This window comes from Tachypleus tridentatus, chromosome 10, assembly GCF_004210375.1.
Source record: "Tachypleus tridentatus isolate NWPU-2018 chromosome 10, ASM421037v1, whole genome shotgun sequence".
Classification (NCBI taxonomy): Eukaryota; Metazoa; Arthropoda; class Merostomata; order Xiphosura; family Limulidae; genus Tachypleus; species Tachypleus tridentatus.
In genome coordinates, this window is record NC_134834.1 from 191279295 (window position 1) to 191305885 (window position 26591).

Genomic DNA, 26591 nt, shown 5'->3' on the forward strand with positions numbered 1-26591 from the left:
TTTTGTAGCTTTGTGCTTAATAACAAACAACAACTTAATTTTGCGCAGTCCTCTCTCAAAGGGCACAGCGATAAGTTTGAAAAATTATTACGCTAAAACCCAGGTTTTGATACCCGTGTTGGGCCCATCTGGGTAGTTTTGTGCTTAACAAAAAACGAACAAACAAATTTAATTTTGTAAAGTAAAACTTCAATGGGATAAAATAATTTTGGTCAAAATTCAGTAATGTTTCAAAAGTAAACCTAGGTTATTCAGCTCTGTTGAAATAAGCAACCAGTATAAAACCGTACACGTTTGTGTAAATAAATAAAAAAATTTTGTAACGCTGCATTCAGTTTTGCCATAAATTAAACTCGATTCTTTTAAACATTTTCCCCTGTCTCAGCACATTTTTCCTCTGTACTTTTAAGGGTTTTGTTTCCAGTGACTTTTGATTTAAGATAAAACACAATTTGGCAACTCTTCGATCAGTTCGAGTTTAGAATAGAACATTGTGTTTTAAAACCTTGTTTTTAATTTTTTTTCCAACAAGAAATTATCCAATTGAATTGGTTATGAATTTTACAGACGGAAGTGGAAGCAGGAGCTACGGTACTTTAAGCACCATAAACCATGTATCTCTTTCTAAATATACAGACAGCGTGTAAAACCCTATGTAGGAAAAGTCAAAAAACATAGTTTTTATTTTTGTCCTTCGGCAGGACAGTAATGAATTTACGGAATTAAAACACTAAAATCCGAGTTTCTATTCTCCGCCGTGGTTATATCTCAGATAGCCTATTGTGGCTTTACTCTAAAAACAAACAAATGTTTATTTTATTAGCATAAAAAGCCCTATTATACACAAATCATTTGATTTGCTTTGGTTGCGTTAGAGCAAAGCACCGGATGTTAGTATTGTAAGTCTGACCCATCGTGGGACTTTATAATCTGATGTATACCTAATATCACTTGAAGACACGTAGAGGAAAAAGTGTGAGAGGAATGAAATTTTGTTTAAAAAAAACATTTTATATTCTGCACTGTTTGAAATAATAAAAGAAAAATATAGAAACGTATCGTTACCATCCGGAAATATAGGGGTCGTTAACGCTGAAGTTTCAGCTACGGAAATAAAAATGGAGAGGAACTCTTTTTTTCTTCACTTTAGAAGTTACAATATTTGTTTCTCAAGCATGCATTTATACGAAAGACAAAGAACTAAAAAAGAGAACCGTAAAAAAAATTAGTATATGCTATGAAACACAGTATTATGTATTTTAAGCCACATTTGTCTACAATGTTTAAAGTCCAGTTTTCTTTATTACCTGGATATTGTTGGTTTCACATTGGCTGCGTCTAATGAGGAAGATAGCCTCTTTTCTTGTGTCTTTGTTCAGCCTGTTTTTATTCCTTATATTTCTTTCTAAGAATGTGGTATGGTCTATTCTTTCTATTGTCCATTATTTTGATGATGTTTCATTTGATCTGGTACGTTTATTGATGAACAAGTCGTCTATCGTAATGTTGTGGAAAAGTTAGGCCTATGTAGTGCTGTGCACTGCGACAGATTTTATTCTACTTCGAGTGTTTTGTTAGGAAAACGATTCAAGTAAAGTGTGCGCATGGTCAGGGGCGTCGATTTTTTACACTCGATGGGGGGGATGATTTTTGCAACCACTTATGTGGACTGTTCAATTTGCAAATTGGTAATCTCTGATTACGTGAACCTGAAAGCTGTGAACATGCAGTCACAGAGTAATATTGTTACCACGATACTCGCATGTATACTTAGGACTACTGACTGATACTTACGAACTATCGCTTAGATCGAAAAGCACGCCTATATTAAAGATGTACATTTCGGCTACTGAAAAAGCCTACATCTAGGCGGCCTAATTATGTAATTCGATTAGTAAGAACACGAGAATCACAAGAACAAACACACAATTTGTAGGCCAAACTGTAGGGGGGGGATGATTGTATGCACCATACCCCCCACCTAAAATGAAGAGGGATGTATACCCCCATCCCCCCAGGATCTACGCCCCTGCGCATGGCTATATTCCAAAACATTTTTAACCCCTGAAATTGCTTTTGCATAACCTTAATGACGTACTTTCCATCCAATAATTTGTATTATTAACGATTAGGATATCCCGTTTTCTACAAAGGGTTTATTTCATCCATTAGTGTCAGGCGGGCATTACAGTTTCCACAGCAACAGTGAACTCGTGAATATCCCAAAAACTTAGAATAGTGAAAACCAAGCCCGAACTGCATTTTGAGAAATAGTTATGGATCGCGAACTACTTTGTTCTGGGGAAGGTTCTGTTATCTTAACAGAATGTAAATTCCAGCTCTGGTTCGCATGCATATTCTACCTACATATCTGCAGAAGTGTCAACTTGTCTCTTTCTGTCTCACAAACTAGGAATCCCAGGAAATCATGTATGTCGTTTCTGAAACAGGATAAGAACTGGCTCGTGGCTACCCTGATGCGTCTGTACTGACGCTTTATCTTGTGAAAATGTTTGGCTTTCTTTATCACGAATCTTTTGATTTACATGCAAGTTAAACTAGATACAAAACAAAACCTAATAAAAATTCATTGATATTTGTTATCAAATCCTTAGAGTATGAAAAAATTCAAAAGAAAAAAAAAAAGTTGCTTGTTGAAAATTGAAGCTTATTCCAATCCATTAGGCCAATCGTGATTTCTCTATACTTTCAAGTATTTGGTATAAGTAATTTATATTTGCTGGGAATACTATTGATTTACTGACGGTAGTTCACTGTAAAAACTCTGTAGCAGTCTGTGTCTTTTACTATATAATAAAATAACCAAGAACGATTCTCAGCTGGAATTGAGCTTTTGGAAGGGGCGGAGAACGTAGTTACGCACGTATTGCTAACATTCTAAATGGGACATCACTTTTAAGCCTTTTTTTTTTTACAAAATAAAATGTGTGCAAACTTTTGAAAAATCTGCGCGCTTAATTAAAAAAAATCGACTACGTGATTTGTTTTATGTTAATTGGAATCTTATCCATGCAAACATTATAGATAATTTAATAAACATTTATGTCAATTTGTTTTTCTGTTAAACTTACGCTAGTTATTCTCGTGTTGTTTTTTTTTCAGTTTTGTTAGATTGTTATAAGCTCTGCATTCGTTAAATTCATTTGATTGAATGAATAATTTTAAGACTCGTTTCAAGTTAATAAGGAAAGAGACTTTCCATTGTTTGACAACAACCCTTTAGGGAATCGTACGCGTATAATTCTAGTGGTTTACGATGTATTCAAGTGTTACTATATGATAAAAAATATAATACGAAGAGTAACTGAAGTAATCAACTTTTGTTTCTTTTACGTAGAGGGTTAGGCTTAACCCATTGGTTAGAGTTGTGTTCAGACTGTGAATCAGCCTTTTTATGTTTCGCATTTTGTTGTTGCAAGAATTGCCTCTTCACTTGGTCTTGGGGCTTTATAATTCACGATCAATCCCACTATTTGTTGGTAAAATAGTAGCCCGAGAGTTGGTGGTGGGTGGTTATCACTAGCTGTTTTCCCTATTGTCTTTCACTACCAAAATTGGGGACAGCTTGCGCAGATAGCCCTCGTGTAGCTTTGCACGAAAATTCAAAACAAAGAAACTCAGGGGTTTTGTGGTGCACTACAGGAGTGGTAATCAAATTACATTGCTCAGTCAGATGAGAAGTCAACAGTAGGCGGTGGGTACTTTTTATTAATTTTTGTATACCAGTTCGAATTTCAGAACAGTTTTGTGCAAGTAGCCTTTATGCAGCAAATTCTGAAACAATCAATCAGTCTTAGGTTTGGCCGAGCGCTGCCCAATGGCTAGTGTGCCAAGTTGTAGTTTATGTCTCCGTGATTCCCATCACGTCACTGTATTTTGGAGGGTGTTGGGACGTTATGATAGTGACGTTTGAATCCCAGTGTTTGATCTGACAAGTTTGTTTGAAGTTAAGTACAAAGCTACACAGGTATCGAAACCCGGTAATACAAGAGTTGACGGTGAGTGGCGTTGACCATTTATTTTACTGCAAAATTAGGGATAATTATCACCAATATCTCTCTTGTAACTTTGTGCGAAATTTGACCAAACAATATTAGTTTTAAAATGTTTAAGGTTAGTTGAGACAGCCTTGGTGTCATTGTATTTCTCTTGTGACAAAAAACCACATTTTTAATCAAGATATCAAAATCACTGTAGTATTCTTTTTAAAAATGTAAAATAGGTGCATATACAACACTGCACCTAACATTAAAAATATTCATGGGCCATTATTGTTCTTTATTTTGGTTTTTTATGTTAATTTTCAGATATACTAAGTAATACTTATTGTACATTTTAACAGGCTTACATTGGAGGAAAGTGTTCATGTTATAAATCAGAAATTATTTCTTAGTGATATTTTTATCAGTTTTCCCACATTCATTTTAAAATTATACATTAATACGCCAGTATATGTGGATATTTTGCTAACCACAATAGGTTTGTTTCCATGTTTATTGGTTTTGACTTTACACATTCTTTATCAAGTTGTTATATAAAATCGGCCTCAGTTACTCTGATTTGTGTATCTGGGTTACTTTAAACAAGGAGTTATTAATCAAATAATTCATTAATAGAACAGTTAACATTGGAACAAATGTTGACAAAAATATTAATTGTTATTTTGGTTGGTATTAGTTTGTCCAAAAGCGACGTTCAAGTCTACAATAGGAGACGAAAGATGCGCCACTTGTCCAGCTCGTAGCAGCGCCCCCTATAAGGGATCAATGGAATGTCGTTGTGACGAAAACTATTACAGAGCATTGAAAGATCCAAAACACGTGCCCTGTACACGTGAGTTACGATAAAAATATGATAATTGTTATCTATTAAGCCTTATTAAAATAATTTAATGCAAGCTTGATGTGTGTGTTGTAGTCGCATACAGAGATATAGTGATTAAGGTAGATCAAACATTTGTTTAGCCTGATATAAAAGTATACAATGAATCGGAACACTATAAAAGTTTCATTCGATTTATAAACTGTTATACGGTTTTAGATGTTTGATGTACGGGGTTTGTAGTGTGTTGTGGCTATACAGGTATTGTCAATGTTAGTCTAGGTTCCGTGAATCGATGTGGTAAATTTAACCTCTCTATCTTGATTTACAAGAAGAAAACAATTACTGCGATTGTTTTAATGGTAGTTAAGTTAAATATTTGTTTTTTATTGAGCAGTGCCTACTATAAAAGTATTTAAAATGTTGTTTTTTAAAGTATTCTTCAACCAGCATAATGGTCTAGTTGTTTTTAATTAATATTGTGTAGAATATTCGCCTCGAATAACCTTCACGTCACGTTGTAAAATAAAATGTATTACAAGCTTGTTTTCAGTAGATGTCGTGACGGTAGTTAAGATAACACTTTTGTGTTAATTGAATTCCATTTGTATATGTGCGTGTGTGGTTTCTTTTCATTTACGTACTAGAGCCACCATCAGCGCCTCGGAATTTAACCGTCGACTTCGTAGATCAGTCAACAGTCGTCTTGTCTTGGCAGGCACCAAGTTACGTAGGTGGACGGACAGACATGAGCTACAGAGTAGCATGTGACGCATGTGGAAATGCCGTTTCCTATATTCCTTCTCAGCAAGGATTCAACGATACAAAAGTCACTATATCGGGTTTGAATCCAGTAACCACCTACAGGCTTCAGATTTTTGCGGAAAATGGTGTATCTGGTTTTAGTGACAGCCACTATGCTGACGTAACCGTCACTACTGAGGCGTCTGGTAAGGTTTCGATTTATCGTTCTATTGATTTGCAAACATTTACTCTGAGTTAAAGGCTCTCTGTATGCGTTTATTGATTTTTTTTAAGTAAGGCGTGATGGTGAAATTATACCTCACATCATCAGCTGTTGGGGTATTATTAAAATGACCATTAATCCCATTCATCGTTTAAGGGCAGTTGTGTAGAGGGCGAGTGCTTCTGGTTAGCTGCCTTACGCCCTAGTCATTAAATAAAGAAGGAACAGCCATTCCTGAACCATAGAGGTCTCTGGCCATTTAACCCATATGTGCGTAAGGTGATATTCGGATTTAAAACCCCAATTTCTTGTTTTGTTTGTTTTGAATTTCGTACAAAGCTACACGAGGACTATCTGCACTAGTAGTGTAAGGATACAGAGTAGGCATCAAGTTATCAATCACCACCCACCACCAATACTTGGGCTCTTCTTTTACCAAAGAATAGTGGGATTGACTATAACATTATAATGCCCTCCACGGATGAATGGGCCAGTATATTTAGTGTGACGGAGATTCGGACCCGTGATCCTCAGATTGCGAGTCGAGCGCCCCTAACAATCTAGCCATGCCGGACCCCCAGTTCCTAAGAAATACCCATTTATACCGGTGTCATAACCCTAGAATTTGTTTTTTAAACATTGAAGTAATTCACGTATTTACTGAGCTGTTATGCTTTCGTCCACTTAAACCAAGCTTTGTACATTGTTTGTGACATATGTAAAATGTAGACCACTCTTTTCTATTAACGTTACCCTTTTACAGGGAAATTTAACTGCTTAGAGCAGAATTGGTATACGTTTTTGAAATATATCATTTTTAATTTCTCTGTCAATATTTTTTTTATAAGTTTGTAACAAGTAAATTACAAAAAAAAAAAATTACATTTCGTCCGGTAATAAATATATTTGTTTACTGTATTTATTTCACTTTATTTTATTATTATGATTATTACAATGTGTTTATTATTGAATGATCTTAAAGCCCTATACACACATCTACGTTGTGTAGCCTTCCACTAACAAAACAACAATACAGAAATAAAGATTAATTAGTTTAAAGTCGCTTGCTTTAACTTTATTTGTCACTTTGAGTTTTATACTTAACACTGTTTTTTTCTCTCTCTAGTGCCCTCTGTTGTATCAAATGTGCACATTGTGTCTGTAAAAAATTCTGAAATTGTGTTAGCCTGGAAACCTCCGGTAGACCCTTTCACTGACATTGATATGTATGAAGTACGATACTTCCCTCGGGGCAACGAAAATAACTCCACAGCAATTTTGACGAAGAAGGAAAAATCTGTTTTTGCTAATTTAAAACAAAGAACTGAATATGGCTTCCAGGTAATGCATTATGTATGTTCCCAGGTGGCGTTAGTTATAGTTATTAGTCAAGCACAGTTTTAACCCTATATTTAAGATTTTCTTCCCGGGACAATTTAACATGGTGTTGTTTAATTCATTAAGTAATGATAACTTGAGAATGCAATGTTATTGCAAAAATAACACAGGCCCGCGAATATAAACTTCATAACATTTGTTTTGGTTTTAATAACGGATTTTTCGCATAATTCAGCTACGTATATTTCGACAATTATATTCATAATGATTGTTTTCAAATTAAGAAGAAAGAAACTTACTTAGCTCAAATTAGTATTTCGTTTACCACATAGAACATTTCTATTATGTTTTGGGTTATAGAACGATCGATAGAACTGCCACGTCACGATTGGTCAGTGGTTTTCAACATTGTAATCATAACAAAATGTGGTCCAATTTTAATGAAAATGACTCGTCTATACAAAAGTAAATATGGCGTGTTGTTAAAATTTGTATGTGATGGAGAAAAACGGATATTATTTTCGGATTCAGCGTACAGAAATTACCGTTGAGCATTTTAAAATTTTAAACATCGCTGGCTTATGTAGTTACAGCATAAGTCGTATATAGATATTTATATAACCTAATTTACTATAAGAATTTAACTAGAAAATATTGTGAAGCATTGTAACTGTAAACATACATATAATTACCAGCTTTTAACCTAACATGTTCTTGAATTATATCCGATTATAGATTTTTGTCAATATGTTCACTTGGACGTTTTTATAGGTGAGAGCTAAAACAGCCCACGGGTGGGGAGAATTCAGTAAAACCATTTTTGAAATAACAGGACCGATTATCGACAATACGGGTACGTTGTTCATTTATAGCTCACGTGAACTTTATTTAATATTATAAACATAATATTAATAGCATTAGCTGGAATAGTGTTTTATGTGTGTCTTCTTTCAAACGATTTATTTAAAAATGAGACGCAGTATGTGTACATTAGTTTAAGTATGGTTTTTCACTGAATATAAAATTATTTTTGTGAACAGATGGCAGCATTGTTGATATCATTTGTGAGAGGTTGTATTTCGTAATTACTGTATTCCCTCGCTATTCGCGGGGGTTACGTTCTTTACCCCCCCGCGAATAGCGAAAAACCGCGAATATTGGATGCAGTTTTAAAACTTCTATGTATGAGATTATATACGGTACTAAATGCTTCCCAGACACTTTCTAAAGACACTCTTACTCATTAATACAGTAATAATGTAGTAATACTGCATGCAGTCATGTATTTCACTAATGTAGTAATGATAATGTAAACACATTTTAATTTTGTACTGCAACAATATTTTAATCAAAAAGAAACGTACATAGTATTGTTACCCATACTGTATTACTGTACCGTAAAGTCATTTTCTATGCGTACAACACATGTATTAGAATTGACAGAAAGTGGAACAAAGTTAAAGGCAAACTTAGACAGATAAATACAGTACGCACAGTTCAGGTAATAATAATACAGTACAGTACAATTCAGTAATAATTGTTCGATAAAGACGTCAATCGATAAAACTGCTTGACAGAGTAAATACAGACATACCCTCGAAAAGCGCTTTTAGTCTCTATGACCTACAAAAACCCGGTTTACCGAGCATTAGTTTTTATGACGTTATGACGCTGACCTGGTATACCGGCATACGATGCGATAGGGTTAAGAGCCTAACCCGCGAATATGCGGGGCCGCGAATGGGGAACCGCGAATAGGTGAGGGTATACTGTAATATGAATAACAAGCAATTTCCGTGTTCTTTTCACGCTCTTTTTTTTGGCAATGCTGAACAGTATATATCGTCTTTTAGCATGATATTTTTTGTTAGGCCGTGTATGTGAAATAACTATACATATATATTTGTTAGAAAGGCTTGTTTTTTTATTTTTTAGTCGTCTTATATCGCGGTGATATAACAACAAAATCAGAAATGATTTAGGTTAATAAATGATATTTTTCCTTTCATGAGAAGTTCTATGCACCTGATCTTAAAGTTATTGTACTGTCTTTACTGTAGGCCTAATTACTAAACAAATAGTACTTTAGGCTCTGTTGTCAATTTTTTTTCAGTTGTCAAAAGTCAAATAAATGTTACCAAGGGTTTCAATTAAGTAGTGTTTCAGCCAAACCTCTACATTACATTTATGTGTTAGGCCTAATGCTCAAATTAGACTACACATTGATCATTTATTACTAATGTTAGAGTCAGATAATACTTAGTAAATGTGTGTAAGTGTAATCACGTAATATTTAAATTATATATTTAAAGATATTAATATTTGTTTAATATATACATACTTTGTTACAACATGTGAAATGTTACAAGAATAGAAATGTAAAAGTGTTTTAAAATGGTGTGTTATACCGCACTAACTAAAATGCTGATTTTTTTTTCCAGTTTCTTTTAAGACGCTTTTAAACATCACAAATAACATGTAAATGGTGTATAAAGTAATATTATGAAACATAAATGTTATTTTTAATGTGAATAAAATTGTTAGTTAATTTTTAGAGAGTTTTCTTAACACCCATCACAAGTTTCTTATGTAAAAAAAAAGAAAGAGAGAGATACTTCTTGGGAATTTTAAGGCTATAGGCTTTACATATATTATGTAGAAGAAGGACTGTCAAGTTTTAGGAATTTGTTCCTGTGAGACTTTTTAAAACGTAATATTTTATCTAGCGTCGAAGGCAGTTTACTTCAGAAGGGTTCTAGAGGCATGATATTATATTCAAAAATTGTGCAATATGGTGCTTTTCATAGATTAACGCGATGCTGAACTTGATTTGGGCCCAGCTGGTTAAAGCAACCACAATGCGTCATGGAAAGCTACTACAATGACAAAAATGTCGAATTTTTTACCAGGACGCGTGAGTGTTAAAACAGGCCCAAATACGCCAGTCTCACGTTTAACAAGTGAGGGTTGGTAGCATCGTAGATGATATAATATTAACCGATACTTGTTTCGATTATTACATCATTACTAAATTTTAGTTCAACATTCATGTCCGATGGAACAGAAATATAGGTAAGAAAGTTTTCAGCTCAATATAATAATGAAAAATATAATTATTTGCTCATTTCACGGAGGTGTTTATACTAGCCATGACATCTTAATGAACTATTGTAAATGAAGAACGTTTTTATTATCCTTTACATCTACAAGACGTATATAAAGTTTACAGAATATTTTATTTACATTTGGATTTTGTATATAATTTTATTTTTCTTTAGCGTATATTGACAATGAAGATAAAGTACAAGTTCGAATTATTGCTGGTGCAACAGTTGCTGTTGTTGTCCTTGTTGTTGTTGTCATCGTTATGATTGTTCTGTATATCAGGAGGTAGGGAAAATATATTTATTTAACGTAAGAATGTTTGTTTTGTATGTGTGTCTCTATTTAAAAAAAAAAACTTTAAAAATAAAGTAAATGGCTGATATCAATCCTTTAGAAACGATGTAAAGAAGGTAGTAGGGATGGCATTTGTACTATTATGTACGGATGGTTAAATGCCATCTCTACTACCTTCTTTATATCGTTTCTAAAAAAAATTGAAATTAGCCATTCTTCCATTTACTTCAATTTTAAAAGTTTGTCTTTAGCTGTTTTTTTTTTAATGCAGTGTTTCAATAGACATATAAATGTTATATTTATAATCAAGTTCTAAATACAGTGAGGTTCCAACTGTAATATTTATTGTTTGTCTATTATTTTCTGGTAATTCATGGTTCACACTGTACTTAAGCTTACAAAAGGAACACTATACTTCTGTAAGAAAGCTAACTTCAAGGGGTAATGATAACATTCGTTTACACTAGAATTATGATCTTTTAAAATTATTCCTGATCAGTAATACTTATGAAAGTGGCTACTCCATGTTAAACTATGTCACTTCAGTGGAACTGGTTGACACCATTGTTTTGATTTTTAAATTATTGTGTAATAAAAAAGTAGCAGACAGAAGAACATGAAATTCAAACCTTTTGTTGTGATTATTTATAAGTCATTATCAGAACTTGTGACTCAGTTATTACATAGATGTTGTTATAAATGAAACACTAATATTTCTGATAACCTGTTGAGGAGATATTTAGGTACCATTTTGATGAACAATCTGGGCCATCCCTATATAGGCAATGCTACTGTCTGCCTGATGGAAAACTTGATTTTTGTAGTAGAGAGAGTAATTACTCTGATCATGCTGTTAGTTGCTTTGTGTATTGATAATGCTACAGATAGTAGTGTTCCATACAAAAAGCATGTAAGTTTAGATAACAGAACTGGAGGGGGTAGGAAGCCATTGGTGACACATGCCCCTCAACTTTTGACCTAGTAGTGAAGTGCCCCTTTGAATAAGTCGGTGCCTTTGCTTACAAACTCTGATTTGTTCTGCTACTTTTGCATATGAATGTGAACACATTAGGACCTGAATTAACTAATGTATCTTAATGATTTCAATGTGAGTATCTAGGTTTTGCTAACTTCTGCTAGGTTAATTCAATGTGTTATCAGTTGGATAAGTGTAGAAGACTTCTTCCATATGTTTTTTCTCATTGTGGTTAATAATTATTTTAGTTTTATTCTGTTTTACTGTATGTTTTTACACTCTGTAATGATGGACTATTACAGATATTTTGGCACAAATAAACCTTGTTTTTCTATTATGTTCTTTATCTAACTTCTATTGGTGTTTGTTTTCCAGTGTATTGTAGGCCACATTTGTAGTAAATGGCTTAAATTGAGGTAGTTTATTGTATTAACCAAGACTGTATTGTGTTACACAGTCAAAATACTGTTCTGATTTCAAGTTGTTTAAATATTCTCTGACATAGGGGAATGTAGTTGTGTGTCTGTTCATTTTCTTCATTTTAATTCTCGGTGATTAACTTCTTTGTCAAGTGTTGTTGGAATCCATCATTAAGGATGGTTGTATTCATGTGTTTTACTTCCTTCTTGATTTCTTCAGTATTATAGATCTTACCAGAATTAGACTGGACCTTACACTTTTACCAGGAAAGAAAAAAAGACAGAAGGAGCCCATATGTTTGTCATAAGAATAACAAAATTACATACTTTTCTAAGGAGACCCTCTGGAATTTTTCCTGATGTATCATTAGGCTAGTCAGTGGCTTGATCTTGCTAGTTATGAGAACTTGACAATCTGTGATGCCTGTTTTTACACTGTTGTGTTGGTTTGGTTTGTACTTGTACTTACTGTTATCCATGTGCTTCATGTAAAATCTGTGGTATATAAGTTATTTAACCATCACACATAAGTATGGGCATTTATCTTCTCTTTTCATGTGAATTGTATTTCTGGAAATTTTCTATTCGAGTATTATATGAATTTGAATCCAATATATATAGTATGCAGCATTTTTATAAATGTACTGTCATCATGTAAGAGCCACATCTTAGGTGTTGCCTTTGAAATGTTTTGTGCAGATGGTATTGAAGTTCTGGTGACAGGAGGGAGTTTTAAATAACAACAACAAGTGTGTTGTGTGTACGTCAAGCAGCTAGGACATGTTAACTGAATTTTATCTGGTCTTTTTAGGAGCTCTGAAGAATGCAACAAAAAACAGCCCAGTGATTGTGACACTCTTGAATACAGAAATGGGGAAGGTAACAAATGTAAGGGTTGGTATTATTTATTGTAATTTTGTCTAAAGATTTCTGGTATCTTATCCTTAACATATCCTGTAGTTGCATGGTGTAGACATTTCTCACACATTGAAAACATGAGAAAAAAGTTCTGATTTCCAATAGGAGTAAAAAAATTCTGATATTGGTATTCCAAAGTTCATGAAATTCGATGTGTGTATTAATAAACAATATAAACCTGTAAACAAAAAACTTAATTAATCAGTTTTGTTTTTAATTATCTTGGAAGAAATTTGGCTTCAGTGAATATGAATGATGGTAAAGTTCTATATCATTTAGCTATACAGCTATTATTATATAAACAATCATAACTTTAATTACATCAGTAACATGCTGTAATGATCTAATACATTTGGAAAATACCAATTCTTTGCACTGTTTTAATGCATGAAAATCAATAGCAAGGCCTTTTATAACTTCCTTTTGTCAATGTACTTTGATTGTGATTTAGCTTAATTAGGAGTTATTAAATCATTACAAATACTATTACAGTTGGTTTGTGATGGTTGTATACATTATAAGTATGATACTATTTAGATGCAGTAGTAAATTACGTAGCACTAGGAAAGCAAACTCTAAAAGCCTGAAGTTGTTCTAATATAAATGTTAATAACATACTCTCTTTTGCTTTTGGGAGTTCATAAACAAATGTATGCAAAGGTGTTCTCTGTTGTTGTTTCTTTCTATCTTCTTCTAACAGTAGTGCCTGCCTTGGAACACCCTCCTATTGTCCCAACTGCTCGTAGTAAGTACTTACAACCTTCCTGCCAGAATCTTAAAGTTCTTTAGCATTTTAAACACTGCTTAGTTTGTGTCTAAAACAATATAATCATATTCTGGTTTTTTACCTACTGTGACTTTTTATAACCAAAATAACAAACTGTAGAAATGGCATGATTTATGATTATTTATTTTGGTTCCAGTTCCTTTTATTATCTATAGATACTTTCTAACTTAACTAAAATAAATTTAAAAGTCAACTTTTTTTGTAACTGTAGAGACATATGTCTGTGTATCTGTATATGTGTGTATAATTCTATATGGTTAAAACAGTTAAGATGGTATAAAATGCCAGTGATAACATTCTATGAGAAATGTTATTGTACTGCTAGCACACAGATACACGTTTGTGTAGTGAAGTATTAGTTGTAACCATTTAATGTTTTAACATGTTTGTATTGTGAAGTGTTAATTAACTGCACTTGTATTTTGTACTAGAGGTACAAGAGAAATCTACAGTAAATGTATCACATATTCAGAAAGTTTTATATCTTTCAATAAGTTTCATAAGAAATGGACTGTGTTCTTTAAAGTTATTCTAAAAGTGAAAACTGCTTTTTCAGTCAGAATGTTTAAAATTATGAATGTTAATGGAATTAATAACACATAAATACTTTTGTGTGATCTGGACATATCCAAGCCTCGGGTTAAGATGTCTTGTTTTAGAAACATGATAATTATTTAAGCTGCTTGTTGCTGTCAAATCGTACAGCAGAATCGGTATTGAAAGTAAATACTGATGATGAAGACTGTAAATCCTGCAATATATCAGTCTATGGTAGCTGTAGGTTTCTGGAGAGACTGATTAGTTGAAGTCTGAGAGAATTCTTATGAAACTGTAATATTTGAAACCAACCAACTCGTAGCTTGTGTTAGGCTTAGTTATGTAAAAGAGCAGTTTGTGATATGTCTAAAACTGTTATTTTTGAGGTTTTAGTCAAATAACATTAAGTGATTTTGTTTAAAAAAAACCTTTTATTTTATCATTGTTCAAGTGGCTGCTTTTATGCAAAATATTGTTGTCATTTTCATCTGTGATGTAGCTAACAAAAGCCACATGTTCAGACTGTCTTAAAGAAAGGAAAGTTGTCGTACTGTGAGATAAAATTAGTTGTTTATCTGTGGTATATTCTAGAATCTTTAGTCATACACATAAATTGCATAAGACACAAATCTGAGTTTAAAAAATGCATTAAAAGGACATCATGCTACTAAGGTTCATTCTACTTCCAGTGCTGAACATGCCAGTCTATGAGTGAATTCTAATTGTTTGTAGGTGTGCAGCTAAACTGTAGGGAAAGTAAGGTAGCTATTTCGTCAGCTTTCATTGCCTTAATGGTATTTGGGAAAAAAAACCTTTAACTCTTGTAGAGATTCCTATAAGTGTTCAGATTCAAAGATCTACAGGGTGTCTCGAAAGTCTGTAAATATAGGCACTTCTTTAATGAATTTTATAGAATGTGTTCCACATGCTGCTCTTATGATAAAATAACAGACTTGGAGACAGTATTTTCATTATCTTTGAACAGTGAAATATATTCATATCATTGTCAGTGGTCTAACACCAGGGGTCTCCATTACTCACAAACAGTGAATGGCTTTGGAAATTAGCTTTTTCTGTAGATTTGACCATGTACCTAAATGAATTAAATCTTAGATTACAAAATGAAAGTGACTTTATCTGTGATATGTACACAAAGGTAAAAGCATTTTGGTAAAAACTAATTCTTTTTGAGTCCCAGTTGATGAGGAGTTGCTTCATTCACTTTGTTGTGAAAAGTTAAAGCAGGATGCCCATTCCCATGCAGGTTTGCACAAGATATCCTTTCTGACCTGAAACTGTGGTTCAAGGATCGTTTTTATAATCTTTACATGAGTGTAACAGAGTTAAGGATCTTCCAAAACCCATTTGATTGTGTTGTTGATGAACCTGAGGTGATTGATCTGTAATCTGACAACATGTTGAAGGACAAATACAAAGAAGGGAAGCTGACAGTTCTATAAATGTCTTCCAAATGATCAACATGTCATATAAAAAAACAACTTTGCTTGAGGATTCATTTCAGTTTTTGTCACCACCTTTTTCTGTGAAAAGATATTTTTAAAATGAAGTACATGAAGTCTAGTTACAGATCAACCTTATCTGATGAGCATTTGCAATAACATTGCAATGATAGGGAGCATACATTAAGTATAATTTTGTCAGAAAAGCATGGTTTCATGTTTCTCACTAATGATACAAAAAATGATTCTGCATCTTACTTATTTTCAGTATATGCTCTTATGAAAAATAAATCTATGATGTTGTATTCTGATCATGTATGCATCCCTATTTAATTTTACTATGACCCCTCTGACCTGCGAAGCCTAAAAAGATCTACTTTCCAGTCCTTGTCTAAAAAGGTTTGGAGATTCCTGGCCTACACTGCTAGTCTCTTTAAATTTAGCAGTTTCCTAACAAGAATGTGGGTGATTGTTGTTTTTTCTCTCTCCTGGAATGACATGCATTACATTCAAAAGCCACCTTTCATTAGGACTAACCTTTTGTATCATAAAGCAGGATTAACTCAACCTTCTCATGCTTTGATAAATCAACAATCAGTCATGTACCTGAAATTAATAAAAGCTGCAAATCACTTATAATTCTAGACCTTTCAAACACTCTTTACTAAACTTTAAAAAAAAAGATAAAAAGATTATTCTAAATCACCAACACTTAATCACATCAAAATGCCCCCATATTTCATAGTTAAAGAAGATGAAAACAATACTATCCATTTTCTGCAACATTCACTAAGATACTTATAATCTACTTACAGTTACAACTCCTTTGTTTACTCACTGTGGAACAACAAGGAGCTACATTGATCCACACACTTACGAAGACCCCAACCAAGCTGTAAGAGAATTTGCTAAAGAAATTGATGCTCTGCACATTACTATAGAAGCTATAATTGGCGGAGGTAAGTGGTGTTAATGATTTTGGTTTTTGTGGAATAGGTGAGAATCCGTCGTGGTCATGATTTTTTTATATGCTTCGACTTCACAACTTTTGTGTTGTATAACTTGTGTACTAGTCACAACTGATGATCTTTAAAAAAATACACAATTTTTAAACATAATTCATGAAAACAATTATTTTCTTGGTATGTAATTTGCTGGGTTTGATTTTTGTGGAATGGTATATTTGTTTGTTTTCATAGGTATGATATCACAAGCTTTTTTTATTTGCATACCAGTTAATATTAATGATCACATGAAACAAAACAAAAAGAACACCCAACTTTTTATATAACTGAAGAAATGATTGCTTTCTCTGTAACTGTTTGTGTTGGTTATTGTTCCTGTGGTAATCTAATTCTCACTAAATTTTTTCTTATTAGAGTTGCATAGGTCGTACATGTTTTATAAAGTAATTCATCAAACCGTTTATTAAAGTACATCCATATTTCTCTTTTCATTCAATTTGCACAGTTTTTTTAAATGCAGAAACAAAAAACTGGAAAACTGTTCATAAATATGTTCATAAATGTTTGCATATTTTTTTTTCTTACTTAGGTGAGTTTGGAGACGTATGCAGAGGTAAACTGAAAGTTCCGGGACGACCCGAGATTACTGTGGCTATAAAAACCCTTAAACCAGGCTCCTCAGACAAAGCTCGTATGGACTTCCTCACAGAGGCTAGCATCATGGGGCAGTTTGATCACCCCAATGTTATCTACCTACAAGGTGTAGTCACAAAAAGTAACCCAGTCATGATCATCACAGAATTTATGGAAAATGGATCCTTGGATACGTTCTTACGGGTACATTTGGGTATATAATATAAAGGGTTAAAATATTTTAATCAGTGTGTTTGAAGGTGGGTTTTTCTAGGAATAGAAACTAAACTTTTAATAACCACTGAGTAGGATGAGCAGTTACTGTAACACTGCTGTCATAATTAGTTATGTGTATGGAAAAAAAGCTTTTAACAACTATTTGAAATAGTCAGGGCCTAGCAAGGCCAGATGGTTATGGAGCTTGATTCACAATCTGAGGGCCATATGTTCGAATCACCATCACACCAAACATGCTCACCCTTTCAGCCATGAGGGTGTTTATAATGTGACAGTCAATCCCAGTATTCGTTTTTTAAAAAGAATATCCCAAGAGTTGGCAGTGGGTGTTGATGACTAGTTGCTTTTCCTCTAGTCTTACACTGCTAAATTATGGATGGCTATTACAGATAGCCCTTGTGTAGCTTTGCACAAAATTCAAAACAAACAAGCAGTAGTTGGCTAGTAAAAAAAAATGTTTACAGTTTATCTTAACATTTTTCATGAGATTGATTACTGATGAATCAATACAGTATCTCACAGGTCTTTTGTTTGTTTTCTTTCAGGCAAATGATGGAAAATTCCAGGTTATTCAGCTTGTCGGGATGTTACGAGGAATTGCAGTAGGAATGCAGTACTTGTCTGAAATGAGTTATGTACACAGGGTAAGTAAGCAGGATGCTTTACAAATAAAATATGTATACAACACATGTTTATCAAATTATACCTTCAGTTTCTCAATGACATGAAAAAAGATTCCATTGCAGAATTATTTTATGAAATAATTCAACAGTTTTGAACAAAATAAAAACTTGTTGGTCTAGCTCTAGGATTTAATATTCTTAATTAATGTTTCTTACAGGATCTTGCTGCCCGTAACGTTTTGGTTAATTCAAGTTTAGTTTGTAAGATAGCTGATTTTGGTCTCTCTAGAGAAATAGAAAGTGCAACAGAAGGAGCATACACCACCAGGGTAAGCTTCAAGTTACAAAGTTTTATCTCTTCTATTGATAAGCCAAAGTTGTTGTTTTTTTTTACACAAAGCTTTGAGGTTAAGTTATAGTAATAAACTAATATGCATATGTGATATTTTTAAAAATTAATATGTACCTTCAGGCAATCAAATTTTTTGTTGTAGATACAACACTTACAGATTTAAGTTTTTAAACTACTTGTTGTGAGAATAAAACTAAAAGCTTTAAGCCCAGGTGAAAAAATAAATTGGATGAAAGAAAAACATTGAAGCATTTTGAAACTTTGCAGATGTCCATTTTACTGATTTATAAGCTTGCTTTGTTACTTCTAATCCCCAGATATAATTCTAATTTTACCATTTGATATCTTATAATTCTTAAATATGTGAATCTGCTTTTCATATAAAAAAGAAAACAATCTAAAATTAGTTGTGTTTCACATGTGACAGTGTAAGTTCTTAGAGAAACATTTCTTAATTGGAGAACTTCAGATTATTCTGAGAGTCATTGAGTTTTAAGTGTCCAAGTTTAATACTACTGTCTTGTTGTAGGGAGGAAAAATTCCAGTGAGATGGACAGCCCCTGAGGCCATTGCTTTCAGAAAGTTTACATCAGCTAGTGATGTCTGGAGTTTTGGTATTGTCTGTTGGGAAGTGATGTCATATGGAGAACGACCATATTGGAATTGGCCTAACCAAGATGTAATTAAGAGCATTGAGAAAGGTTACAGACTCCCCCCACCTATGGTAAGTGTTTTAACTAATCACAATAATGAGCCCCTCGCTAGTACAGCAGTAAGTCTTCCGTTTAACAACGCTAAAATCAGGAGTTTGATTTTCCTCAGTGGGCTCAGCAGATAGCCTGATGTGGCTTTGCTATAAGAAAAACACAAAAACACACACAATGACGATCCATGATTGGAAGGTTTAGAGAGACTATATTTGTTAGTTTCTTAACCAAAGCTGCTTTTTTTTGCAGTATTACAATAAAATTGTATTTTATAAACTTGTAGTAATTTGTATCATGTACATACATGCATATGTACACACAATTTTTTTAATTATTTAACAATGAAAATTATTACAAAGTTGAAAGTTACCATCTTCAGAATCTTTTTTTTAGAAGATTCTTTTTCTAAAGTGGAAAACAGAAAAGAATCAAGTTTCAGAGGTTGATAAATGAACTTGTAAATATTGCTTCATAATAAAACTGTTATTGAAAATCAAAAGACCAACTTAACCAATATTCTTATTAGTGTTTTAAAGAAACGACTTCATCAAGCAAAGCATAATATACAATTAAGTCTGATGTTATAACTTAACTTTCAGAATAAACTGGTAAGTAAATTACTATGTTTTATTAGAACAAGCATATTGAACAACCTTAGTACATCTGTCAACACTGTTAGAGGATGCATAGTATACCTTTTACTTCTAATTGTACAATACTTGAATTTACAGTGATACTTAGAACCATTTAATCTATGTATTATTTCTTTGCACTTGTGTATAATGTTTAAATAATAAATAATATACAATGTTAAAATAGTTACACAACTAAAAACATGATAATTAAGGTCATTATATGACCACTAAGTGACTAATGTTTTGACATTGCAAGGTCATATGAAGGAACCAGTTGCAAGACATGATGTTGTCAACTTTTTAATGGTCATGTACTGACCTTAATTTAAAATAGTTTAAATTGTGTATCTATTTTGATGTTATTTAATATTTTAAAGTAATTTCCAAATCATAATTTGTATTATTGGTTTGTAGAAACTTCAACAATTCAAATACTAGGTAAATTATTTTTTGTTTTTTAACAAGGTGTTGTTGAAATGAAACTTTTTAAACAGAGAAACAAAATGTTTTGATAACTGGTTCTTATTGTAAGTGTAGGTCGGTAAAACTAACTCTTAATCAGACTTCATTTGCTCATAAAATAAAAATGTTACACATATCCTGATTATATATAAAATAATTCTTTTACCTACTGTAGAATGTACATAACATTTTTTGTAAATAAAACAGTACAAAAACATATATTCTTGTGAATATCACTGTTGTTTTATATGTATATAAAATGACAAAAGAATACTGTAAAACTGAAATCAGTGATAAGAATTGTCACCATCTTTACACTTTCAAACACAATGAGAACTGCAAGTCTCATGAATGTGCTATGAATCTATAAATATTTAGATTATTCTCCTTGTCAGATTGAGAAATCTCCTTATGTGCATCTGAGTTGGAGGTGTTTTGCATTGGTGCGATGGGCCTGGCATGGCCTAGAATACGAGGGTTCGGGTCCCCCATGGTTGAAAGAGCAAGCATATTTGGTGTGATGGGGATTCGAATAAATCAAATAAATGACGTTTATCTGAGCAATAAGAAAACTGATGAATCAAAAGAATATATTCGTGGGTTCGGGTCGGGCCCGCGTCGTCGCGCTAAACATGCTCGCCCTCCCAGCCGTGGGGGTGTATAATGTTACGGTCAATCCCACTATTAGTTGGTAAAGAGTAGCCCAAGAGTTGGCGGTGGGTGGTGATGACTAGCTGCCTTCCCTCTAGTCTTACACTGCTAAATTAGGGACGGCATGCACAGATAGCCCTCGAGTAGCTTTGTGCGAAATTTCCAAACAAACAAAAGCATTGGTGCATAAAACAGGATTGACTTTTGCTTTAGTCTCGCTTGTGATGGAATATATATCTCAGCTTTCGGTGTCAGATTGTTATACAAAGAGAAGTAGCTGAGAAATAGAAAATATTATATTTTCAAACCTTCCATCTTTCCTGAGGGCAGCAAAATAACTAATATACCAGAACAGTAATAATAATAATAAAAAAAAATTCACTTCTGAGGAGAGATTCTAGATTGTGACTTGTAAATACGCTTTAATTTTCTGAATTTGTTGAAAATTGGAAAAATGCACGTGTTACAAAAATGCTCACATTTCTTTGCGTCTTTTTTTGGTGTTTTGTAAAATAGTTTGTTAGATTTACATGAGAGAGAAATTATTTTAAATGTTTTCCAATGCATGCAGAAATTCTGCCAATCTAACTTGGCAGTTCAGAAACAATACTTTTAGAAACACACCTGATAACACAATGTGTATTTTATTGTATGATTCCTTAAGAGAGTATAAGTAGCTGTGATTTTTTGTTTTTTGTTTATGTAACAACAAGCATGTGAAAATGTAAACTTCACAGTGGATGCTTCCTGCTGATATTAGTATTTTTGTTTTAACAGGATTGTCCAGAAGCCTTGTATCAGCTCATGCTAGATTGTTGGCAGAAAGATCGATCACACAGGCTGACTTTTGCAACAATAGTGAAAACCCTCCACAAACTGCTCAAGTGTCCTGAAAGCCTTCGGAAAATTGCACAAAACAGGTAAAATATGAACATGAATCAAAACAGTGAATGAATAAAGTAACAGAAGTACAGTAAAATTTTGGATATGCATTTTAATATATTCTATATTCATTTTATCAGTTTTTTTGCGAAATTAATTCACAAGAAGGTTGCTCTAATGAAGGATTTTTTTTAAGGTTCATGTACTCAGTAATGTACAGTTTGATTATCTGGTTTGAATTTTTGAATGTAAGATGTAATCCATTTTTAGGTTGTCTGTATGTACAATAGCAGACTTTATGAATCCTAGGCATTTATGATAAATTACTAGAAAGGAGATTGAACTATTTATGTAATTTCTATATATAAGCTTCTTGGTAATAAATTTATGAATTATTTTTTTATTTTTAAATTTTGAAAAAGGTAAAAACCTTTCAATATTATGATTTATGCTAGTGCATTACATAACAAGCAACTATTTTACAATGCTGGTAATGGAAAATATCTGTGTAATATGTATAGAATTGGATATGTGTTAGTTCAATCATGATACAGAGTACCTCATTTAAAAACACTCAATGTCATTAGCTGCAGTTCCATAAGACATCAAATGACTGTTCCCAGTATCATGGTATTTATCTTTTTACAGTAACATGATAAGTAAAACAGATTTTTTTATTGTACTTTAAGACTGGAAGCAGTCCAGTTGTTAAATATTTAGTGTTTATATGTATATTTACTTTAATACATCTGTGTTATTGAATTGGTTTTTTATACCATTGTGTAAACAGCTAAATATTGTGCTTAAGATACATAGGATAGGTACCTCCTTAAGGTAGCCAAATGCCTGCTGACGCGCGCATGAATGGATTAATGAGATTCCCACTGTCCCTATCTACTATCTAGCCAAACCACAGCCAAAGGAAGGGGCCTGGAGAAATCAGCGACACAAGAAGGAACAGTGTATTTGCATGTTCATTACAATAAATGTATTTATCCCAGACATAAGGTATAAGTGTTGTGGCTGGCACATAAAAATTTCTTGATTGTTAGTACAATGTATTCAATGATTTAAACATTTTGATTTTTGTAATATAATTGTTAATATATGTTTCTAACTAGACAAAATCCACTGGACCCCAATGCTCCTGATATGACTCAATATAAGACAGTTGAAGAGTGGTTAAACAGCATTAAAATGATAAGGTACCTTGAGAACTTCCAGCAGGCAGGTATTTCTTCAATGGAGTCTGTAGCAAGACTTACCCTTGCTGATATTACTTCTCTTGGTGTAACACTTGTGGGCCATCAGAAAAAGATGATTGGTAGCATCCAAACTCTGAGGGTTCAACTTAGTGCCAACTCATCTGAAGGACTTCTTGTCTAGAGGAACTGAAAGTGAACATTGCAAGTATTTGACCCTTCACTTGAGTTTATTTCTATCTTTGAGAAAAAGCCTTGTGGACTTGCAGTTCCACTTGCTGCCATTGTGTTTCATTTGGCAAAACTGAGTTAGTGCTTGCTCCCTCAAAGACTAAAGCAACTGTGATGAAGTTAGTGGGAAAGAAATCATGATTCCATCTGTGTAGTTAAAACATATGCAAAGTAAACTTGATCTATCTAATCTGTACGGAAAACCTGGAGAACTTAGTGATGTAAGAACAAGTTCTCTCTAGTACAGCAAGAGAAGGTTGTTCTTAACTAAATTGTGGATTTTACCAAATTTGCTATGAATGCTATCTTGTAGTGCTACAAAAAAAGGATCTCACTTAGGCAACTTACAGCAGAATTTGAAATAAATCAGCTCAAATTTTCTTGTCGAAAAAAGGTCTAAACTTGAAAGACATATCAGATTGTATTATACAAACATAAGTAACCATATCAGTTACTGAAAGATGTCATGTACTTATAATAACTATTGCTTTGTTTCAACAAATCAGAAAATTATTTTGTACTCTGCGAGATGGTAACGTTTGTTTGTTTGTTTTTAAGCTGAAAAGAGTAATGTATGTGGGCATAAGCTTGTCAGATGTTGCTGAAACTGTTCAAAGATTTATGAACAGAGAAAAATATAAGAACAGTTGTACCCAGTAATTCAGAGAGTACATCTCTCATTTGAGTCCCAGATGTTTTAAGTAATGTGTCAACATATAAACTGCAAAGTTCATTTGCTTTTATAATTAGTTGGTTGAAAAATCATATCTGGTGCTTATTAATATTTGTGTATTTCTAGGTTTCATTTTATCATTTACCTATTTTGACTGGAATGCACAACTTTTCTTTTTAACTTCATGTTAAAGTTTTATTTGTCCGTAGAATAATGGCAATGCTGATTTATCAAAGTAAGATGGTTTCACGTGTTTAAAATGTGTGACACAAGAAGGAACAAACAATGTCAAAGTTTAAACATTGGTCAAACATTTACACACAGTAACTTTACTTAGTTTATCTTAATGCGATATATGGTATAGTGTTGTGGGCCTACAAAACCCTTAATTTTTGAAGTTGTAAGGTCACAACTTTTTTTCAACGATATTTACTGGAAGAAAAGATACAATTTGTTACTTTGTTAATTAAGGTTGCAAGACAACGAAATTCAAAATAAAGTTAATGATAGCAGAATTTTCATGTAAGTGGTTAATTTATTTCTATGTTTTTCTTGACTGATAGTGTTTAAAAGTTGGTGAGTTAGAGTGAAGACATTGTAAAATAACATGTAAAAATTCTTGTAAAATAGTTTACCACCATGAGACATACTTTAAGACACTTTTGAAACATACAAGATTTCTTGTAGTGTATATGTATATATATGTTACAAAAAACAATTTTTTTTTGTGGCATTATTAATATATGAAATATGGGTTGTAAAGTTACTTGGCATATATTAGGGTTACTTGCTTCTGTAACCCAAATACTAGCTTCTGTGTGTGTGTGGCATGTAGTGGGGCTAGTCATTACTGGAAAAATTTAATTTTGAAACAAAATTGAAGAGGTTAGTCATGTAACTTTTTAGACTATTCTACAAGTAGGAGTGCGATGGCCCTCAACAAATGCCTATAGCTGAAAGTGCACTATTCAGTGTTCTGAGGTCAGGTCTCTGTAAAGGTAACAAAACATGAGAGCTGTATAGTATAGTATTTACATTCTGGTATAGCTAATGTTCTCGTTTTCTTTATAAACCATTTTTTAATACACTATCTTAAACTGTAACTGACATTCTGTTTGACTAATTCATTTATATGAATGCTTTTGTTGTTTCAAACCATTTCAGAATTTATATTATTGCATACCCTAGTAAAAATGTATAAACAGCATCACCAGTTAACTATTTTACTAACTGGACTACTACAAAACCAATATTCAACCACCAAGGCCTCAACTTACACTTAAATTTTTGAACTTGGAACTTTATTTTAAATATAATAAAATAGTTTATGTTGGAAGTGTATTGACTCTGCAGCTACAAATATACAAGACAAACAGGAATAAAAGTCTAGTTTTGTTACAATTAACCACCAAAGCAAAATCTATCACTTGGTAAAACAACAAGAACTTGCATCTTCCTTCTACTGTATTGTTCATACTAACCTATTATTTGTAAAAACTAAACAGTGCACTCAGCTTTCATTCAATGAAGGTTTTGTAACAATTATGATAATTCTAGATTATTACTAGAAAAGTTGCATCTAAAACTCAAGTTTTTTAAAACCACATTTCACTTCACATTCCATTTATTTACAGGATAAAAAGTATTACAATTCATTCTGAGAAGTAAAATGGGAGATATAGGATATATTACAACTACTTCATTTCTATCATTTGTTTACATAATGTTGTTTTTTCACCAATATATGGCTGTGTAAAATATGGTAGAAAAACCTAGTTTTAACCATCAATAGAATGTTAAATGCCAATAGTTTTAAAGTTACTGTCACAAATCATAATAATCATCTTGATTAACTAACCAGAAACACACACTTTTACTGGCTGTGGAGATACTGTAACAAGAAAAATATTAAGTTTGCTTTCTGTTTCTGAGAAATGATTATCTCCTGATCTAATACCTAGAAAACATTATTAACATAACTTTGTCATGAAATAAGTATACAGTACCAACTGACTGTCCATAGGGGGTAGAGGTCACAACTATTACAAAGTTATGGGAATAATGCTTCTATGTATTTTAATGTGTTCATGCCTGTATAGATGTATGCATGCAGAGAAATGCTTCAGTATTTGTTATGTAGATATTCTAGTATCAAACACTGTCAAATGTTCCAACATGTAAACAAAATCCAAAACATACACAAACTAATTACATTTAAGAGTTATGCTAAGTCTGCATGTAAATTTTGCTGCTTGTGTATATATATATATACATACACATCTGTTCTCTTGCTTTTTGTCAAAATCTTGTAATAAGTAGGGTGGTAAAAGTTCTGTTAAGATGACTCATGAAAGCTGGTTTCTGTTATTCAAAAAAACCATGAATATCTAATAAAAAAAAGTTTATAAAAATATGTGTTATTGTGGATTATTTAAATAACATTGTAAATCTAAAAGACAGGAAAATACTTCCATAATGTTATATATTCTTGTATTATATACACACTGGATGTCCTCATAAAACAGCTGTAGTGAAATATACACTGCTTATTATTTCTACCAACAAACTTCCTTATTAACAAAAAATTTTAAAACTTAGTGTCCAGTACCTCAACAAAACAGCTTAAGATACAACTGATACCATTAACCAGTGTGTACAAGATGCAGTAAATTGCAAGTGATTAATTTTATGACAT

The 26591-nt window shown here is 32.7% G+C and overlaps 1 protein-coding gene across 5 annotated transcripts in view; it reads left to right on the plus strand.

Annotated features, from left to right (window-relative positions):
• LOC143227838 (ephrin type-A receptor 4-like) overlaps positions 1 to 26307 on the plus strand; it is a 210775-nt gene extending 184468 nt beyond the window's left edge. For 2 of the 5 annotated variants that reach the window (XM_076459130.1, XM_076459134.1), the window contains 14 exons: positions 4699 to 4854; positions 5490 to 5792; positions 6936 to 7150; positions 7919 to 8000; positions 10426 to 10537; positions 12753 to 12835; positions 13560 to 13604; positions 16459 to 16602; positions 17198 to 17445; positions 18024 to 18122; positions 18320 to 18430; positions 18983 to 19177; positions 21686 to 21828; positions 22912 to 26307. In XM_076459130.1, coding sequence (XP_076315245.1) covers positions 4699 to 4854; positions 5490 to 5792; positions 6936 to 7150; positions 7919 to 8000; positions 10426 to 10537; positions 12753 to 12835; positions 13560 to 13604; positions 16459 to 16602; positions 17198 to 17445; positions 18024 to 18122; positions 18320 to 18430; positions 18983 to 19177; positions 21686 to 21828; positions 22912 to 23176 — 2201 coding nt within the window. In that variant the 3' untranslated portion in view covers positions 23177 to 26307. The remainder of the gene's footprint in view (positions 1 to 4698; positions 4855 to 5489; positions 5793 to 6935; positions 7151 to 7918; positions 8001 to 10425; positions 10538 to 12752; positions 12836 to 13559; positions 13605 to 16458; positions 16603 to 17197; positions 17446 to 18023; positions 18123 to 18319; positions 18431 to 18982; positions 19178 to 21685; positions 21829 to 22911) is intronic. The other 3 variants (XM_076459131.1, XM_076459132.1, XM_076459133.1) reach the window with 3 other exon arrangements.
• Positions 26308 to 26591: the final 284 nt, after the last annotated feature.